Below are 19,912 nucleotides of genomic sequence, written 5' to 3'. Positions count from 1 at the left end.
CAAAGATGAGGATCCGTCACAGACATCAGCCCCATACAAGTTGTACAGGGCTTAAACCCTTGAAGACTTGCGTGGAGAGACATGACAAAAACATGACAAATGCAGAAAAAGGTTAAAACTATTCAGTGGCTTCCAATGTGCAACCGTTGTAGGCACAGAAAAAAGGAACAGACATCCCCAGTGCATATGACATTTATGTGGTGGTTGGAAGGAAAATGCTACTTACCAGTATGCATCTGTTCTTGGCATGTAGAGCTGCAGAGTTGTACACTGTGCATAGATCGCCATCTGGTGTTGGGCTCGGATGATTGCATGTTTTTGTCTTCGAAGAAGTCTTGTAGTCACGAGACCGGTGACTCCTCCTTCGGTGCAGAGTGCGCATGGGCTTCGGCTCAATCGTTAGATTGTTTTGCCAGTAGGGTTAGATGGAGTAGTAAGCAATAGAGAAGTGCACATGCGTGATGTTTCTTTGTTAAGATAATACTGGGTCACATAGAGGTATCTGGGGAGGAGGGTAGGCGTGTACAACTCTGCAACTCTATATGCCAAGAGCAGATGCATACTGGTAAGTAGCATTTTCTGTTTGAGGCATATGAGCTGCAGATTGTACACTGTGCATAGACTACGTAGCAGTATCCTCCTTAGCGGTGGCCACTTCTATCTGTTGCAGTAGTTTGAAAAAGTGTTTTTAATACAGCCTGGCCCACACTAGCTTGTTGTTTTGCTTGCACATCTACACAATAGTGTTTTGTGAAGGTATGCGGCGTGGCCCAAGTTGCTGCTTTGCATATGTCATCTAGAGGAATATTTCTTAAGAATGCCATAGATGCCCCTAGTTTGCATGTGGAATGAGCCCTAGGGGGAATTGTTAGTGTGAGTTTAGCTTTAAGGTAGCATATTTGTATGCCATTTTACAATCCACCTTGCAATTCCTGTTTTAGAAATAGGATTGTCCCTATGCGGTGAGGAGAAAGCTATGAAAAGTTGTTTGGTTTTCCTAAATGGTTTCATTCTTTCTATGTAATAGAGCAATGCTCTTTTGACAACTAGAGTATGTAGCGCTCGTTCTGCCACTGAGTCTGGTTGAGGAAAGAATACTGGTAGTTCAACTGACTGGTTTAGATGGAAGGCAGAAACTACTTTGGGTAGAAAAGTAGGATTTGTTCTAAGAACCACTTTGTTTTGATGAATTTGTAAGAATGGTTCTTGTATGGTTAATGCCTGGAGTTCGCTCACTATTTTAGGAGATGTGATAGCGACTAAAAATGCCACTTTCCAAGTAAGGTATTGTAATTCGCACTTGTGTAGGGGTTCAAATGGAGGGCCCATTAGTCTGGTAAGGACTATATTGAGATTCCACACTGGGGAGGGTGAAGCGCTTGGTGGAATTATTCTTTTAAGCCCTTCCATAAAAGCTTTTATTGGTGGAACTTTAAAAAGCGACAGATGTCTGTTCTGTAGGTAAGCTGCTATGGAAGCTAGCTGTAATCTTATGGATGCATACGCTAGATTACTAGGTTGTAGATGCAAAAGGTAACAAATGATGTTTTGAATAGAAGCATCTAGTGGGTCAATTTTATTGTTAGAGCAATAAATGACGAATCTCTTCCACTTAGCAGCATAGCACGCTCTTGTTGTAGGGCGTGTAGCTTCTTTGATAACGTTCATACATTCTTGTGGAAGGTTGAGATATCCAAGCTCTAAGATTTCAGGAGCCAGACCGCTAGATTGAGGGGACTGGGATCTGGATGTCTTATCTCTCCATGATTCTGAGTGAGAAATTTGGGAGAGAGGTGCAGCTTTTGATGTGGCACTACTGATAGCTGCAGTAGCGTTGTGAACCATGGTTGGCTAGCCCATGTTGGAGCAACTAGGATCATTGTAAGGGAATGTTGTTCAAGTTTCCTCACCACTAACAGAATGAGTGGGAGAGGCGGAAAAGCGTAAGCAAATTTCCCTGACCAGTTCATGCATAGCGCATTGCCTTTGGACAATCGGTGTGGATACCTGGATGCGAAGTTTTGGCATTTTGTGTTTTTGTGTGTGGCAAACAGATCTATGTCTGGCTGTCCCCACATATGAAAGAATGGAAGATTCGTGGATCTGTTGTGTTTGACGACTGAGCAGATCCGCTATCTGATTGTGTACCCCTGGTAGATGTTCTGCTAGGAGGTATATGTTTTGCAGAATGGCCCACCTCCAGATGCTCTGTGCTAGACGGGATAACTGGAGAGTGTGTGTGTGTCCCTGTTTTTGTATAAATTCATTGCCGTAATGTTGTCTGTATGGACTAGGACAACTTTGTTGAGGAGCTGCGGTTGAAAAGATTGCAGCACTAAAGAGATCGCTAACAATTCCAGATAGTTGATGTGGAACTGTTTTTGCTGAGAGGTCTATAACACTTGAGTGGTATGGTCTTTGAGATGCGCTCCCCATCCAGTGAGCGTTGCATCTGTTAGCAAATACCTGTGGAAGTGGCTCGAGGAACGACCGTCCTTTGGCAAGTTGTTTTGTGCCCCACCACTACAGAGAGTGATGGGTGCGGTCGTCTACCAACACCAGATCTGTTAGTTGACCTTGAGCTTGGTTCCACTGTTGTGCTAGACATTCTTGTAATGGACGCATTTGTAGTTTCGTATGAGAGACGAGAAAATTGCATGATGCCATTATTCCTATTAGCCGCATGAACACTCTTGCTGGTAGAGTGTGTTGTGGTTGACATTTTTGAACCAGTGTTTGCATAGCATTTATCCCGATGGTATTGGGATAAGCTTTGGCTGTGAGAGTGTTTACTGTTGCCCCTAGATATTGTTGCATTGTAGACGGTTGGAGGTGGGATTTGGTTAAATTTACTGTAAATCCTAAATTGTGAAGCAACTGTATTATCCGAAGTGTGTGTTGCACACAGCTTTTTTGGGAGTTTGCTTTTATAAGCCAATCGTCTAGGTAGGGGAAGACATGAATTTGTTGTCTTCGGAGATGGGCTGCAACTACTGCGAGGGATTTTGTAAAGACCCTGGGTGCTGTGGTGACTCCGAATGGAAGCACCTTGAACTGGTAGTGTTAACCATCTACCACGAATCTGAGATATTTAGTGTGAGAGGGATGTTTTGGAATGTGGAAGTAGGCGTCTTTTAGATCTATAGTGGAGAGAAAGTCACCTTGCTGTAGTAATGGAAGCACTTGTTGTAAAGTGACCATGTGGAAGTGGTCTGAATGAATGTACCATTTTAAAGATCTGAGATCCAGTATCGGTCTTAGAGAGCCGTCCTTTTTTGGGATAAGGAAGTAAAGGGAGTAAACTCCTGTCCCTTGATGAATTAGAGGAACTGGCTCTATTGCATCCTTTAGTAACATTGCCAAGACTTCTTGTTTGAGTAGCGTTAGATGGTCTAATGACATTGGGCGCTGTCTTGGAGGAATGTTGGGAGGTGTATCAGTCAGTTCCAGGCAATAACTATACTGGATAATTTGTCTCACCCACGTGTCTGTTGTGATGGAGTTCCAGACAGGTAGGAACTGTGAGATGCGTCCCCCGACAGGAGTGGGGTGATTGGGGGGGGAAGCGTAGGGAAGTCACTGTTTATTGTTAGGGGAGTTGCGGGTGTTGTTACCTCTGCCTCTACCCTTGTTGCTGTTACCTCTGTAACCTCCTTTATTGTATCCCCTAGAAAAGAAACCTTGGTTTGGACTTTTATATGAGGATGTAGGGTGTTCTGATGTGGTAGTTTTGGAACCTGCTCTGTAAAAGGAGCGCCGAAAAGAACCTCTGGCAGATAGTGATTGCAGGGCCCCCATGGATTTAGTGGTTTCATAATTTTTTTTAATTTTTTCCAAAGATATATCAGCTGCAGGTCCAAAAAGGTGCGGTTGATCAAATGGTTGATTTAGAATTGTATTTTGCACCTCTTTTTTAAATCCAGACACTCTGAGCCATGCGTGTCTACATAGTAGCACACTGGTATTTATGGCACGTGACGCGGTGTCTGCTGCATCTAGTGCGCATTTCATTGAGTAATTAGTTTGCCTTCTTGTACCAGGTCTTTAGGTTTGTCTTTGTACTCTGGTGGAAGGTGTTGAATGAGCTTTTCTAGCTCGTCATAGTGAGCCCTGTCGTATCTTGCTAACAGGGCTTGTGTGTTTGCAATTTTGCATGAATTAGCCGCCTGAGACACCATACGTTTTCATGATGCATCTAATAGCTTAGATTCTTTGTCAGGAGGTGGTGCGTCACCTGATCCCTGGGTGTTTGCCCTTTTACGTGCATTGGCTACCACTAAAGAATCTAAGGGAAGTTGGCCCTTAATATAGATAAGGTCACTAGGGGCTGCTTTATAAAAAACTTTATCAATTCTGGGGTTAAGAACCCTAGCTCTGACTGGGTCTTTAACCCGTTGGCTGCTTCCGATTTTTTTAGCGGCCGTTTTAAAAAACGGGCGCGTCGGCCAATGGCCGACGGCAGCAGCCAACGGAGCATGTCTAATAAGGCCTTGTAGCATAGGCAAGACAGGAGTAAATGTTTGCGGTTGTGCAAAAGTTTCTAACAAAAAGTCACTCCTGTACAGGATCTGAATGGAGTTTGACTTTGTGATATGTAGCTGCCCTATTTATAAGTTGTGCAAACCCCACATTAGCATCTGGTGGGGATGGCATTGAGGGGTAGAAATCTGGATCATTAGTTATATCCGGATCCGTGTTATAATCATGCCATCGGTCTGATTCCTGTGGTGAATTGACAGGACTTAATGGCATTACATCATCATCTACATCTCCATGCCCTTGTGAATTATCACTATTCTCTACATGTGGAGAGTGTGGTGGTGAAATTATTAAGTTAGGGTTATCAGGTGGTGGGGGTGAAGGTGGAGAAGTGTTATTAGATATATGAATCTTCTTTGGAGGAACTGGAACTTGGTGTGAATGTTCTGGTTTCCTCTTTGTAGGCAGCTTGGTGACTATATGACCAGTCTTTGGGTGGATAAATATAGTAGTTTGCTTTGGATCTGGGAAGAAAAGGTCTTCAGACTCTACAATTGTCCTCTCTATGTTCTGGAGAGAGGCACAAATTGCAGACAAGATGTAGGTCAGAGTGTGGAAATTTAGCACCACACTGTGGGCATATTTTAAATGGAGTCTGTTCCATCGACGTCCGTCTATATCGGAACGGGTAGGCCCAACGGCCCGCGTCGAAGTTCGTAGGCATCGAAGAGTGATGGAAGCTTTCGAGGTGCGCGTCGAAGGCACGCGATCGAAACAATACCGTCTGTGAATGTAATTGCGCGTCAAAGAGGTCCAGAAAGGATTAGTTACTTACCTGTAATCCTAGTTCTCTTCCAGGGGTATACTCATTAAAGTCATAAGCACTGAATTATCTCCGCCCATGAGCGGGAACCCGGAACACATAACAATATACATATATATGTGTAAATATATCAAAAAGTACATTGTACTAAAATAATTATACACATATACATGTATAACAACCATAATATGCAGCCTAACATACACATAGGCTAATAAAGCCAACCTTACACACGTTCTGAAGCATGAAAATATGCTAAATATAAATGCAATAAACAGGCATGAGCCTAAAATGCATTACATAACCATGAAAAAACTTTTATTTTCATCAAAGAACCTGTTGTAAACAGTTATTAGCCTAAAAGGCTGCATATGAAAATTTTTCTGTGTACAGAAAATCAGACTGGCACCCTGCCTTTAAGGCCCCAGAGAATCTGCACACTTTGCCTTTAAGGCCTCTAGGAGAACTCTGTTCCCATCATGCACCACAGGTGACAGTTAGGTCAGTTCTTTTGTACGGTACAGTAAACATTAGCAGGAAACTGCCCTTAAAACTTTACATTATATATTGAAAACTTCAATGCCACTGCTCGCCCGGGGAGGCGGGAGGGTGCTTATGACTTTAATGAGTATACCCCTGGAAGAGAACTAGGATTACCGTAAGTAACTAATCCTTCTCTTCCAGGGGATACTCATTAATAGTCATAAGCACTGAATAGAGTAGCAAGCTCATACCCACTAGAAGCGGGCGAACAGATAAACGCATAGCTATATTTCAAACAACACAGTGTTTAACTAGAAGTAGCAAACAAATTTCTCAGTGATGCCTGTTCCACTTGAGCATCTGTTTGCGCATCAGAATCCAAGCAATAATGGCGTGTAAACGTATGCACTGAACGCCAAGTAGCTGCTTTACATATCTCTGACATAGCCACATTCCTGAGGAGAGCTGTTGTAGAAGCTTTTCCCCTCGTAGAATGAGCCCTAGGTCTACCTGATAAAGACTTGTGGGCTAGCTGATAGGCAAGTAAGATACATGACACTATCCATCTAGAAATGGATCTCTTGGATGCTGCCAAACCAGTATTCGTAGGACCATAGTTCACAAACAAACGGTCTGTGTGTCTCATAGTCTTGGTTTTATCTAAGTAAAACTTCAAAACCCTTTTTAGATCTAAAGAGTGCAAAGCCCGCTCAGCCGGACTTGAAGGGTTTGGAAAGAAAGTAGGCAATGTTATGGATTGGTTAATATGAAAATCCGACACCACCTTAGGTAGAAAAGAAGGATGAGTCCTGAGCACCACTCTGTTTGCATGAAAAACTGTGTACGGTTCCTTGCAACACAGAGCCTGAATTTCGCTCACTCTACGAGCAGACGTGATAGCCACCAGGAATGCTACTTTCCAAGGTAAGTGTTGCAATGACGCTTTATGTATGGGCTCAAAGGGTGGGCCCATCAACTTAGCCAACACCACATTAAGCTCCCAAGGTGGAGAAGGAGACCTGACTGGAGGAAACACCTTTCTTAATCCCTCTAGAAAATCCTTCACCACAGACATCCGAAAAAACGACATCTGTGTTGGCGATTTTCTATAAGCAGTTATTGCAGCAAGATGGACTCTGATAGAATTAAACTGCAAACCAGACTCAGCAAGATAAAGAAGATAAGGCAAGATCACCTGTTCTTGGCCTCGAATAGGGTCAAGACCCTTGCTCTGACACCAAAGAAAAAAGCGTTTCCACTTAAATCCGTAGGATTGTCTTGTAGAAGGCCGCTTTGCCTCTTTAAGAATGTTCATACACTCCGGATTTAACTGTAAATGCCCATACTGGATGACTTCAGGAGCCATGCTGCCAGGCGCAGGGAGGGCAGATTGGGATGAAACACACGCCCCTCCTGTTTGGACAGAAGATCCGGGCGACAAGGTAATCTCCTGTGTGGCCTGATTGACAACTGGAGGAGATCTGGGAACCACCATTGGCGTGGCCACTCTGGGCAAATCAATATCATTCTGGATTTGGTCTTGTACATCCTGTTGATCACTGCTGGTATCAACGGTGTCGGCGGGAAGGCGTACAGCAAATTTTGACACCAGTCTATCAAAAGGGCATTCCCTTGAGATCCTTTCTGGGAGAACCTGGACGCGAAGACGGGGCATTTTGCGTTTGCCGCGTCTGCGAACAGATCGATGTCTGGTGTTCCCCAAGCCTGGAAAATGCTGTGCGCGACTTCTTCGTTGAGAACCCAGTCGGGCGCTTCGACGAAGTCTCTGCTGAGGTCGTCCACCTGCGTGTTGAGGCTCCCTGGCAAGTGAACAGCCGTTATGGACAGGTCTCGTGCAAGTAGCCAGTGCCAGATGGTCTGAGCTTCTATGGACAGAGTCCTGGACCTGGTAGCCCCCTGCTTGTTTAAGTAATACATTGTAGTTGTATTGTCTGTTTGCACCAAGAGGGACCGAGTCTGAAGAGATGGAGCCAGGGACTTGAGAGCAAGATGGACCGCTCTGAGTTCGAGTAGATTGATATGATACCCTTTCTCGAAATCTGACCATAGCCCTTGTACTTGCAGCGGGCCCATATGTGCTCCCCAACCTTGGAGAGAGGCATCTGTGATCAGAGTCTGCGTTGGTGGGTCCTGATGAAAAGGAACTCCCTTCATCAAGTGTGTCTTCTTCATCCACCATCGAATGGAATCTTTTGCAGACTGTTGGAGAAGAATCTGATCCTCCCAGCATCCCGTCCTCTGCTTCCATTGATCTTCTAGACACTGCTGTAGAGGACGCATCTGCAAACGTGCGTTTGGCACTATGAAGATGCACGATGCCATGGATCCCAGAAGAGAGGACACTTGTCGAACTGTCGGACATGCAGACTGAAGGAGAAACACACACTTTGTCTTGATGGATGACCACCTCTCCTCCGAAGGACACACGTTTTCTTTTGCCGTGTCCAGTTGTGCACCCAGATAGTGGATCTTCTGGGTGGGATTCAATATGGACTTTTTGTAATTGACTTGAAGACCCAACTTGTACATGAGTTGGAGGCATATCGAAAGATGTTCTTCCAGTAGAGATGGGGATGAACTCTTCAGAAGCCAGTCGTCTAAGTACGGATAAATGAAAATCCATTGTTTTCGAAGACAAGCAGCCACTACCGCCATACATTTTGAAAAAGTTCTGGGAGCTGATCTCAGGCCAAAGGGGAGCACTGCGTACTGATAATGACGAGCCCCTACTTGAAATCTGAGAAACTTGCGATGTTTTCTGGATACTGGGACATGAAAATAAGCATCTTTCAGATCTATGGAACACATCCAATCCCCCTGGTGTAATTGAGGGAAAATCTGATGAAGAGCCAGCATTCGAAACCTCTCCTTCCGAATGAATTTGTTCAAACGCCTCAAGTCCAGAATGGGTCTGAACTCCGTAACTGGACCTTTTTTCTTTACAAGAAAAAACCGAGAGTACAGGCCCTGACCTCTCTGTTGAAAAGGCACTGGTTCTATGGCATTCTTCTTCAGAAGGACATCCGCTTCCTGTTGTAAGCGCATTAAGTTCCACTGTACCATTTTCAGAGGACGCATGACAGGGGGTGGCTTCTTGAATTTCAAAAGGCACCCGCTCTGAATGACATTGAGTACCCATTTGTCCTTTGTGATCTGTTTCCACTCTTCCAGATAACACACAATACTTCCTCCAACCGGAGTGGCACACGGTTGTGGAGGAAGCTTCCATTCATTGTTTTTGAGGCTGCTTGGTAGCTGATGATTGCTGCCTATTTCCGCTGCCTCTGCCTCGTCCAGGTCGCCTCTGCTGGAATTGCGATCTCTGTTGACTCTGGCCTTGATTTTGCGAGGACCAATTCGTCTGTTGGCCCCTCTGCTGAAAAGATCTTTTGTCATAGGGACGAAAATTACCTCGACGCTTAAACTCTTTTTTCTTTTCAAGACCAACGGCCTTAAGAGTGTCTAACTCCACTTTCATTTTAGACATCTCGTCATCGGCGTGAGATCCAAACAGAGTCGAACCATTAAAAGGTAGATTTACCATCTTTCTCTGAGCCTCAGGTTTTAGACCCGTAAGGCGAAGCCAAGCCGTACGTCTAGCACAAACACCATGTGCATAACCATGAGCTGACAGATCCGCCGCATCAGCAGCTGCACTAATGCTTTGATTAGCCACCAATCCTCCTTCTTCCACTATTTCCAGGAAGTCTTTCTGATCCTCCTTAGGGAGTTTTTCTGCAAAACGAGAAACTGAGTCCCACAGCAGACGATCATAGCGGCCCAATAAGGCTGACGCACTGGCCACTCTCATGACTGAACCTGAGGTGTTGCACATTCGTCTCCCCAAGGAATCCATACTCTTACTATCCTTCTCTGGAGCAGCAGAAGAGGTAGATGTTGCCGAATGTGCTTTTCTGACTGCCGCCACAATAAGAGAATCTGGAGGTGGGTCAGAACGCAAAAATAAAGGATCTTCCTCTGGAGCCCTGTACTTCTTTGCAATCCTAGAAGGTCTTGAACCCACTGTGGCCGGAGTTAAGAAAGTTTTCATCGCTGGTTCTATCAACCCGGGCACTAACGGCAGAAGAGGCCTACCAGTCGTCTTGTGATGTAGGGTTTCAAAGATGACTGACGTTGCTATTTGAGGAACTGCCATCTTGATCTTGAACTTATTCGCCCCACGACATAACACATCATTAAATGTGCCCAAATCATCCACTGGAGACACTCTGGACGGAGGAGTAGATGATATTGTGGGAGAATAGTCTCTATATGAAGATCTTGTAGAAGACGAAGACGACTTAGAAGACGGAGAAGGAGTTCTACCCCTCTCTTGAGGAGTTGCAGATCGCTGCCTCCTTCGCTCCCTTGAACGAGATTTCCGTCCTTCTACAGACTTAGGAGATGGAGCAGGAGTCCTACGCTTCTCTTGAGGAGTTGCAGATCGCTGCCTCCTTCGCTCCCTTGATCGCGATTTCTCTCTTTCCAATGATCTCGAACGTGATCTTCTTTGCAGCTCCGTCCGAGGAACCGGAGCTCTGTCACCCAATAATGGACGCATCTTCCAATGCCGAAGACTTTCCAGCCATCTCGGTGACAAGTTGATGGGCCGACCTACACGCTCAGGTGAAACTTCAGGTGACACCTGCACAATATTCAGGTCTGCTGAAGACTTGGAAGCTCCGGAGACTACACTGTGCTCAGATACCACGGAGTTAGATGGAGTCCGCTGACTGGGCACCAATTGTCTATCATCTGCCTGGCCTGAGGTAGAGCCCGACTGAGCCACCATAGAAGAATCCTGATGCACTGTCTCGTGTCCCACCGCATCTTTCTGTTGATCCTGCGGTGAAGAAACCACTCTAGGCTCAGGACTTATGTCTGACCTCGACAAAGACCTAACTGAGGTCCGAGAGGCTGATCGTGACAGTCTCAACGCCGACCTGTGCACAGGTGGGGGAGACCTAGACATTCCATGCTTCGAGCCCGAAGCATGCTTCGACGCCGATCTACGTCACGATGGAGACTTTGACCTCCTCTTCTTAGACCTCGACGTCGAATCCTTCGATCTTCCTCTCGACGTCGATCTCTTCCTCGACGACGATGTATGAATCTCCTTCGACGTCGACATTTTACTCTTCGACGTCGACATATGATCCTTCGACGTCGACACTTTACTCTTCGACGTCGACCCATGATCCTTCGACGTCGAACGCATCTTCTCCTTCGACGTCGAGCGTTGAACCCCCGACGTCGTCCTTACTGCAATCGACACCAGATGTCTCGACGTCGATAAAGATCTCGACGGCGAAGGTCGAGACGCTGTATTCTGCCTCACCGGCGAAGTCTTCGACGTCGACGGAGGCCTCGTCGACGGAGTCCTCTTCGACGCCGACAATGCTGACGGCGATCTGGATCTCGACGTCGAACGCCTCTTTTTCGCAGGAAAAGCTTCCTGGAGTCGATTTTACTTCGTTTTACCTTCTGGAGACGCTGATCTTCGACGTTTAGGCTGAGAAGGTGGCTTAGAAGTCGATAAGAAAACCTTAGAACTCTTCTCACCACGATTCTCTCTCTCCAGAAGGCCCAGAAGCCTCATTTTCTCTCTTTCTTTTAAAGTCCTACTAGAAAGGTTGAGGCAATGATAACAATCTTCCACCTTATGAGTATCAGGAAGACACACCACACAGAGTGTGGATCAGTTTTTGCCATTTTCTTCCCACAGGAAGGACATTTATAAAATAAAGGTGGCATACTGACTAAAAAATTCACAACAGTTTAGTCAGAAAAAAGGTAATAAACACCACCAAAGTACTATTTGTCAAAAAATGTCAAGAAAAAACCAACTTCTGACAGAAATTACTACAAATGAGCAGAGCTCAAGTTCCAGGTTCCTCACAGAACAAGCCGGAAAAAAGAACTGACCTAACTGTCACCTGTGGTGCATGATGGGAACAGAGTTCTCCTAGAGGCCTTAAAGGCAAAGTGTGCAGATTCTCTGGGGCCTTAAAGGCAGGGTGCCAGTCTGATTTTCTGTACACAGAAAAATTTTCATATGCAGCCTTTTAGGCTAATAACTGTTTACAACAGGTTCTTTGATGAAAATAAAAGTTTTTTCATGGTCATGTAATGCATTTTAGGCTCATGACTGTTTATTGCATTTATATTTAGCATATTTTCATGCTTCAGAACGTGTGTAAGGTTGGCTTTATTAGCCTATGTGTATATGTTAGGCTGCATATTATGGTTGTTATACATGTATATGTGTATAATTATTTTAGTACAATGTACTTTTTGATATATTTACACATATATATGTATATTGTTATGTGTTCCGGGTTCCCGCTCATGGGCGGAGATAATTCAGTGCTTATGACTATTAATGAGTATCCCCTGGAAGAGAACGGTTCCTACCGAAGCGCAGCAAGTTTCATCTGAACCCGATGGCGGAAAAAAACAATCCAACGATGGAGCTGAAGCCCATGCGCACTCTGCACCGAAGGAGGAGTCACCGGTCTCGTGACTGACTACAAGACTTCTTTGAAGACAAAAACAAAATGCAATCATCCGAGCCCAACACCAGATGGCGATCTATGCAGAGTGTACAATCTGCAGCTCATATGCCTCGAACATCCATTTTTGGTGGGGTTGCGAGACACAGATATCAATACTGTGCCAAATCCAGTGACGGTAAGTGCAATGCAAAACAAATCTGTATACTGTCTAATGCCTGGGAAGGGACTGAAGTGAGCATTTTGCAGGACTTACTATCCATTTGAAATTACCTTTATGTTGCTTGGGTTTCAACATATGCATGTCCTTGACCTCACCTTCACAACCTCTGTTGCGCACATTTATTATTTAATTGAAACTCCAACACCATTTCATTTTAAAATCCAAGCAGCATCAAAAAACATGTCAAAAACTTTGTAGTCTATCTGCAGACGCACTTTACAATTGAAGCAGAAATAATTAGGTCATAAGTGCCTCTGACCACCAGCTTAGGCTTCAGCAGTACTTGCTACCCTTCAGCCAGTTTAAATGCAAACCAGTTTTAAATGTGCTCAAAAGTAGTACACTTCAACTGCACAACTGTATGGCAAGGCTTGCCAGGAAAGATACCCTAACTGCCAGGATGAGTGTACTGAAAACACGAAACTGAATTATTTTAAAACATCCCACCTTTATGCAAAACATTTTAAATGACTAAGCTATTTGCAAAGCTCTATTGCAGACACTTTCTGCCAACTTCAAAAGTAACAAGCCCGAACTATACCAGAGAGTGCCACAGATACGTATTTCCTTGGGCCCAGTTCTTGAACCCCATACCCAAATTTTTATAGAAGTCTCAACACCAACTTGTGTTTTAGGCCCTAAAATAACATATCTCTTCCCCTAAAGACATCACTAACGCTAGTCCACAGCACCAAGAAGCAACTGAGTTCTAAGAGCAGGTGTTAATTAGCACGTTGATCAATAAATTTGCCTTTGGTCCTCTTCCATTCGAAGAGTTAACACCAGGACAACATATAATTTATAATAGGTAATTTTGTACTCTGTGCCATTCCACACCAAGAAGACTGTAATTGCCACCTTAGTCTTATCTAAGCAAGACTACTGTAATGGCCTATACTTAAAAATGCAGGGAAAACATCTTCACAAGACTGAGACAGTGGAGAATGCAGCAGCCAGGCTTCTCTTAGGCATTCCCAAATTCCAATCTGTTGCTAAGGAAATTCAGGAACTACACTGGCTTCCGAGAAGAAGACACATCAAATTTAAGGCCCTGTGTATCACGTATAAGGCTTTACATGGAAACGGCCATCAGTTTCTCAGACAGTCCTTGAAATGGTACTTCCCCAACAGACCCCTACGCTCTGCAGAGGCTAACCGTATGATGGTACCCAGAATCCGAAAGGAGAACAGAAGTTGGCACAAGCTTCACATCAGGATTCATCAAACTCTGGAATAGTCTACCCAGCTGCATAAGAGCCCTGCTGTCTTTAATCTCCTTTAAGAAGGAGTTCAAAACCTGGTTATTTATTAACAAAGTTTAAGCTGTTTCTTTCTTGCTCAGGACAGTTAGCACCAAGACACCTTTGGTATACGTGCACTCAATAAATTGTCATAACAAAGCATTCAGCCACCCTTCATTTATGACCCTTGGATAACCTTCACATAGACACCCAACAGATATGAAAAAGGGGGTGAAGGATGAAAATGGTCATAAATTAATAATGCTGGAATGATCCTCACCGTTGACACACAGGTCAGGTAGGTAAATAGCTTGTACAGGATGCTTATGGTGTAGTAACTTTTTGTGATCGTAGTAGCACCCACAGGTTTAAAAGGCTAATGGTCTAAGCAGTGTGAGGAGCCGGTAGGATATAGATGAATATGACTAAGTCCATTAAAGAACTGAATATTGAACCAACGGCTTCAGGCACAAGATTTGGGGGTCTAAATTCAGTAGTAAATTTAGAACTCTTGCCTTGCATGATTGTTTACATTTAAAAGCATTTTATAAACTTGTTGAAAATGTTCAATAATTTTACAGCACACAAAATTGACTATTGGTGAATAGCATGCATGAATGATGAAAACAAAGCAGTGTTAAATGATGTCTTTCCAGGACACCAAAGGCGGAGAGTGGAAGAGATACAGAGAGGAACTAAGATTGTGACCCTCACCTAGAAGCTGCACTAAGTTGGGGTGTTTTATCTCCTTCATGACAGCAGCCTCCTTCAGAAACTCCTCCACCTCCATAGTGTCTTCCTGAAGACAGAAATAAATGGGACATTTACACCATCACCAACCCTAAAACAGGGGCTCATTCTCATGCATCAAAAGACAGTCTTTTCAGCAGCACACTTGGAAGAACAACAAACAGAGGAGCAAGAAGTACACAGAACTAGAGGTGGGAGAACATCAAAGTAGGAGGTACCACAGTTTGAGAAGTTGGAATCAGGCAAACAAAACATGGACAATGAAACTGTGGATCTTGCAAAGAGACGTGAATGGCCAAAAATACAGTGAAATGCAATTTCACCTCTAAAGAGGCTAAACGTTGAGAACACTCAGTCTCTCAGGAAAAGGCAAAGACTTTGTTAGGTACTTAAGCACTAAAGCATTAAATCTTAGATTGATAATGGGATTCTTCCTTAATCCACCCAAATGGCAGCACTCTCGCATTCTAAGTCCTCCAAAAAACGTACAACACAGCGAGATTTAAAAAACTCACCTTGAGAGTCTTGACAGCGACCGTCAGGTTATACTTTTTCCACACCCCAACATACACCTCCCCATATTGGCCACCTCCGAGCTTGTGTTTCATGGTGATGTCAGTACGCTCCATCTCCCACTTGTCATGGATGGGAGACACCCCATATACCGTGGGCTTGTTGCACTTGGGGGCTGGATAGTGCAAGGTGGTTACCAATCCATCAGCCACAGTGGAGTGATGGTGAACCAACTCTGCCAGAGTGTTGAAGCGGCTCTCTGCAGTCACATAAACCTAAAAGGATAACAAACATGTTCTCATTCTGTGTATTTCTGATTATACCTCATGACGGACGTCACTGCAATCAGTTGTCTTCCTCTAATTTCCACCGCTCATTGTTTCACGGGCACCCTGGCTACAAGTTCTCTTTAGGCTTTACAGAGCACATTCCACAAGGAGTGTAACTAGCCCCTTATTTTCTGGACCCGACATATCAAATCCAAATTTAAGAGTGGGCTCCCCAGAAATATCAGACTTTTCCTGCCCTCAAACCTGTTGATATTTCAATATTTATTCATACTCCTTTTTCCTCCCTTTACTGTCAGGGACCTTCAGAAGTGTCCACAGTGGATAGGCTTGATAAAATTAATTATGTAAACAGAGCTGACAAAATATCCTTTTCATTTGCTTACAACTCTCCATATAGGATTTCAACAAACACCTGTTCCTCCCCAAAGATGCGTCACGCTTTTTACTTATGTTATTTCCATTGGGAGCAGTCTAGAGACGTTATGAAAATAATCACCTCAAGGTATGTTACCCATTTGTAACAGCTGGCTTGGAATCGTGATGGCTGTTTTATACCACATGTCCATGTGAAATCGCATATCCTAATGTTGCACAAAGCTCACTTGCAGGTTGTGCTTGCATGTTGGCAATCTGCTGTCTGGAAAAACTGAGCTTAATTGTACCCATGCCTGCCTGTTAAATCATGGACTCAAACCTTTTCCTCCATTCATTGTTGCAGATTACTGACAGCTACGCCAGTGAAGAGGAAGTGGGAGGCGGGTCCAAGGAGCAAGTGATACAGTGACTCATCCATCTGCTCTCCCCTTTACCCAGCCCCCTACTGACTGCAGTTGTTTGAAAGTATATGAGCAAAGAAGAGAAAGGGTGAATGGGGGAGATGGGAAGTAATTCTGTTGCAGCGGTAAAGAGGTGTTCCTGCTGTGTATAAGAGGACCTAGTGAATTATGTTTAGGAGTTAAACTGGGAGGCAAATGTAGAAAGTTTCAGCATAGTTAAGTTTAAAGGTGATCACAGTTTCCAATAGCGCAGCATGTTGCTCTGAAAAAAGGTCTCTAGATTTCAGACATGAAATTAGGACGCTTGGACACTGCCCTTAAATGTTGAAATGCTTCCGTATACCTAGTCTCCTACATACTTGGTGAAGACAGAAGAAGTTAATCTGTCTTTGAAGGAAGGGGAGCCTGATAAGTAGGAATAGGGAACGTTTAATGCACGGAGCAGTATGGCCTAAACAAAATTCAGAGTTCTGACGGTGTCTCAACTGACGGCATTATATTAGTGGGGATGTAGCACATTGATACTGACATCAATGAGTGGAAAACATGGGGAACACTTCAGGAGATGCAGAAGATCGTATGTTGTGAAATGCACCGACTCAAGGTGCGTTTGTTAAAAGGCTGTTATTTAAAACAGTTTTTTATTTGGTTACATTTCCAAAGTGGAAGAGCATAGTTTTATTTGTTATGAGTTCCATACAGTATCAAATGTCACTTAGGGTACTTCTGAGTGCCAATGAGTAACTGAGAAAAAGTTAGTTAAGGAAGACAGAACTCATACGTGCAAGACTCGGGCTGGCTCCACAAATATTAAGTCATTACCCTAGGTGTAGCTGGTACTTGGTGGTTCTCTGGTTAATATGCCGGTCAGATGTTTGTCGAACGGACATTAGCTAGATTCAGACTGGAGTAGAAGCGCCGGCCGTCGATTCTAAACATCACCTGCCAGCCTTCAGCATCTTGGAGTGTCATCAGGTCGTATGAGCAGAGCTGACAGCAAGTTAATGGTTGGTACATACTTCGATTGACAGATCAGGAGGGTAGCAAGGACCTCTTCCAAAGGCGGCTTTATGCATTATGCGGACAAGGTGATGAGTGCTTTCTAATGATGTATTGTGTATGCTTTTTGTTGAAATTTGTTATTTCAGTTTGTGCTTTTGAAGGGAGTGATGTAGACTCTTCTTTGTGTGTCTGTTGCTTTGCATGAGACCTCAGCACTAGCATACCCAGAACTTTTGTGCTATGTACATATGTGTATGTACATAGGTTTATGCCTCCTGGTACAAGGATATATATATATATGTAGTTATTTAAAAAATCAATTAAAAAGTAATGTATATAACAGTGTAAGTATATTTCTGCATTATGTATAGGAGTATATCTGGCCATGTAGAACTTATAACAAGAACTTATAACAAGTATGTATTTAGGGATATTTATATGTTTGTTAATGCTGTGTGACACGATATGAATGTATAAAGTGTATGTATGAATACATATGTGTTTTATGTCTCTTCAGAAGTAAAACACAATTACATTGTTTTCCTTCCCCTCCATTCTCAGACTCATCCCAAACATTTCAGAATTCAAAGGATAGACTCCCAATACATGCTTTGGAAACTCCACTCTTTCTGAGGCACACATGCTTACCATGACCAGTAACATCTCATCTTTCTTTCATAATCCATTCCAATTAATCTATACCTGTTCAAAACACTATAGTAAAAGCATGAAATCTCGGGAGCACAAATTAACATAACTAATGCTACAAGAAAAAGTAAGTATATTTCACTGACCATCATCTATAGACCTCAAACTTTGGGTTCCAGTGGAACGCGCTGCAAAGCGCTTCAACACCTCATATGGGGTGGTAAGCGCTATAGACATAATTCACAACAATAATTATAACGTTACAAGCACTCACCTTGCCATCTGAGGCAGTGTTGATGCGGTAGTGGTAAACCCTTCCTTCATAGCGGAGTGAGATGGATAGTTGGCCAGGACTGCTCTCACTTTCCCGCACCAGAAAGCTGCCATTGATAAGGCTGCTTAATAAGTATTCTGCTGCACTGCGTGATACTGGTCCATGGTACCATGAGTGCTTTTCCAAGCTGTTAACTGGTGTGATATAGTTGCTGGGCACCCAACCCTGCCCATTCTTGGAACGTACTTCACTCCACTCCCCATTCTGGTTGTAGCCCAACACTCGGAGCTTCTCCCCTGTGAGCATCGCAAAAGAAAAAAAGTTGTATTAAAAATATGGTACTGAGTGCACAATGAACACACTGCTTCACCCTTTCTATCCTGTACACTCATACTGCACAACAATATTTTTTTACATGACTATGGCTTTGGACAATGCTTATTATAGCAGCTTCAGCAGTCCAAACATTCACAATCATAGGACCTTTCCATGGCGATCAATGAACCCCAAGTCTGAGTGAACACTACCTAAAAAAGTTATATGTTAAAAATAGCTAAATTTTAACTCACAGTAGCCTAAGCTTCAGAGGGGCCCAGCCCAGGGGACCTGGAAGAGGGTTACAGTAACAGGTGGGTGTGTACTGTAAATCACATTAAGGAGAAACTAGGATGAAGACTAGTGAGAATGAGGCCTGGGAAAGCTTACTATGTAGGCAACCAACATTAACATGCAGGGCAATGCTGGAAAAAGGTTAAAATCCGAGATTGCGACTTGGAAGAGATGCTGGAACTTTTTTTTATATTTCCAACTGTAGCGATACCTCATAAATGACAGCCAAATGGACATACCGGGGCCAAGTGTATCAGAACACAAATAACTGTGGTAACAGCCAGTGGATATCTTTGGAGAGACTGCCAAGATCTGTGGGGTTTATGCAGCATAGCAAAAAAAGGCCACATAGAAAAGCATCACTACCCATATTTGGCACAAGCTTCTAAGACTCTTAAAACAGATCCAGGTTTCCACAGTCAAAGTTCTTCTAATACACATGGAGTAAGTGCCATACAGAGCCTTACCTTTGGTGATGCTGAGTGTGTTGTCCCCGCTGGCCACAAAGTCATAAAGGGCAACAAAGAGGTTGGGGTCGCTCTCGGTTGCCCCCAGCAGGTTTTCCTTAGAGCTCCACCTGATAGCCTCAGTGAGGGCCTGTGGTTCCAATTCGCAGCCATAGGGATGGTGCAGAGCCTCTGGGATTAACAAGAGAGAAGAAAAAGAAAAACCGATAAGGACGATGAAACATGAGACACTGGGACAAAAATGAATACCTGACTTTCCAACGAGAAACTGTAGTCTCTATTCACAATTGTCCTCACATTTCAGTCTATAAATGATTTGCTCCAAGACACCGCCACCCAACTGCTTGCAAAAACACCATCTAGGTGTCGGGACATCACAATGTTTGATATGTTTAGAATGGGAAAGAAAACTACAACATGCTTGCATCAACTAAGCTCTGAAACCACCTAATTTATCCTCAAGGGGCATGTGCCAGCTTGAAAATCGTAAAAATAACGGACATAAATTAACCTATAATTCATTCCCACCTTCCATGTGCTCCTCATAGCAAACTCTCATAGAAAACCAACACTTGAGATCCCCCTTCTTAAAGACCTTGTGCTTCCAAGGAGCGACTGGATAGTCACATAATTCGGAATGGCTTCGATAATGGTATGGCTAAGGAGCAGATACTTCTGAAAACAATCCTTACTTTCAAAACTGGAGAATTTGGGCCTGGGCCTACAACAAACTAGCAGAAGTCTGACACTTTAGCATGCTGGACATCCCAGATCCCATCAAATACAAGTTGAGAAGTCTAC

The 19,912-nt window shown here is 43.8% G+C and overlaps 1 protein-coding gene across 3 annotated transcripts in view; it reads right to left on the bottom strand.

The window, feature by feature from the left end:
- Positions 1–19,912, bottom strand: part of ABL2 (ABL proto-oncogene 2, non-receptor tyrosine kinase) — a 366,300-nt gene that overhangs the window by 131,270 nt on the left and 215,118 nt on the right. For all 3 annotated transcript variants that reach the window (XM_078642987.1, XM_078642995.1, XM_078643005.1), the window contains exons 2-5: positions 19,112–19,282; positions 18,036–18,331; positions 15,048–15,320; positions 14,497–14,581 (exon numbers count right to left, since the gene is read on the bottom strand). In XM_078642987.1, the coding sequence (XP_078499113.1) occupies positions 14,497–14,581; positions 15,048–15,320; positions 18,036–18,331; positions 19,112–19,282 (825 nt within the window). The remainder of the gene's footprint in view (positions 1–14,496; positions 14,582–15,047; positions 15,321–18,035; positions 18,332–19,111; positions 19,283–19,912) is intronic.

Source organism: Lissotriton helveticus, chromosome 1_1 (assembly GCF_964261635.1).
Source record: "Lissotriton helveticus chromosome 1_1, aLisHel1.1, whole genome shotgun sequence".
Lineage (NCBI taxonomy): Eukaryota > Metazoa > Chordata > Amphibia > Caudata > Salamandridae > Lissotriton > Lissotriton helveticus.
Note: the sequence above shows the minus strand (reverse complement) of the source record. Positions and strands in the feature narration are given on the sequence as shown.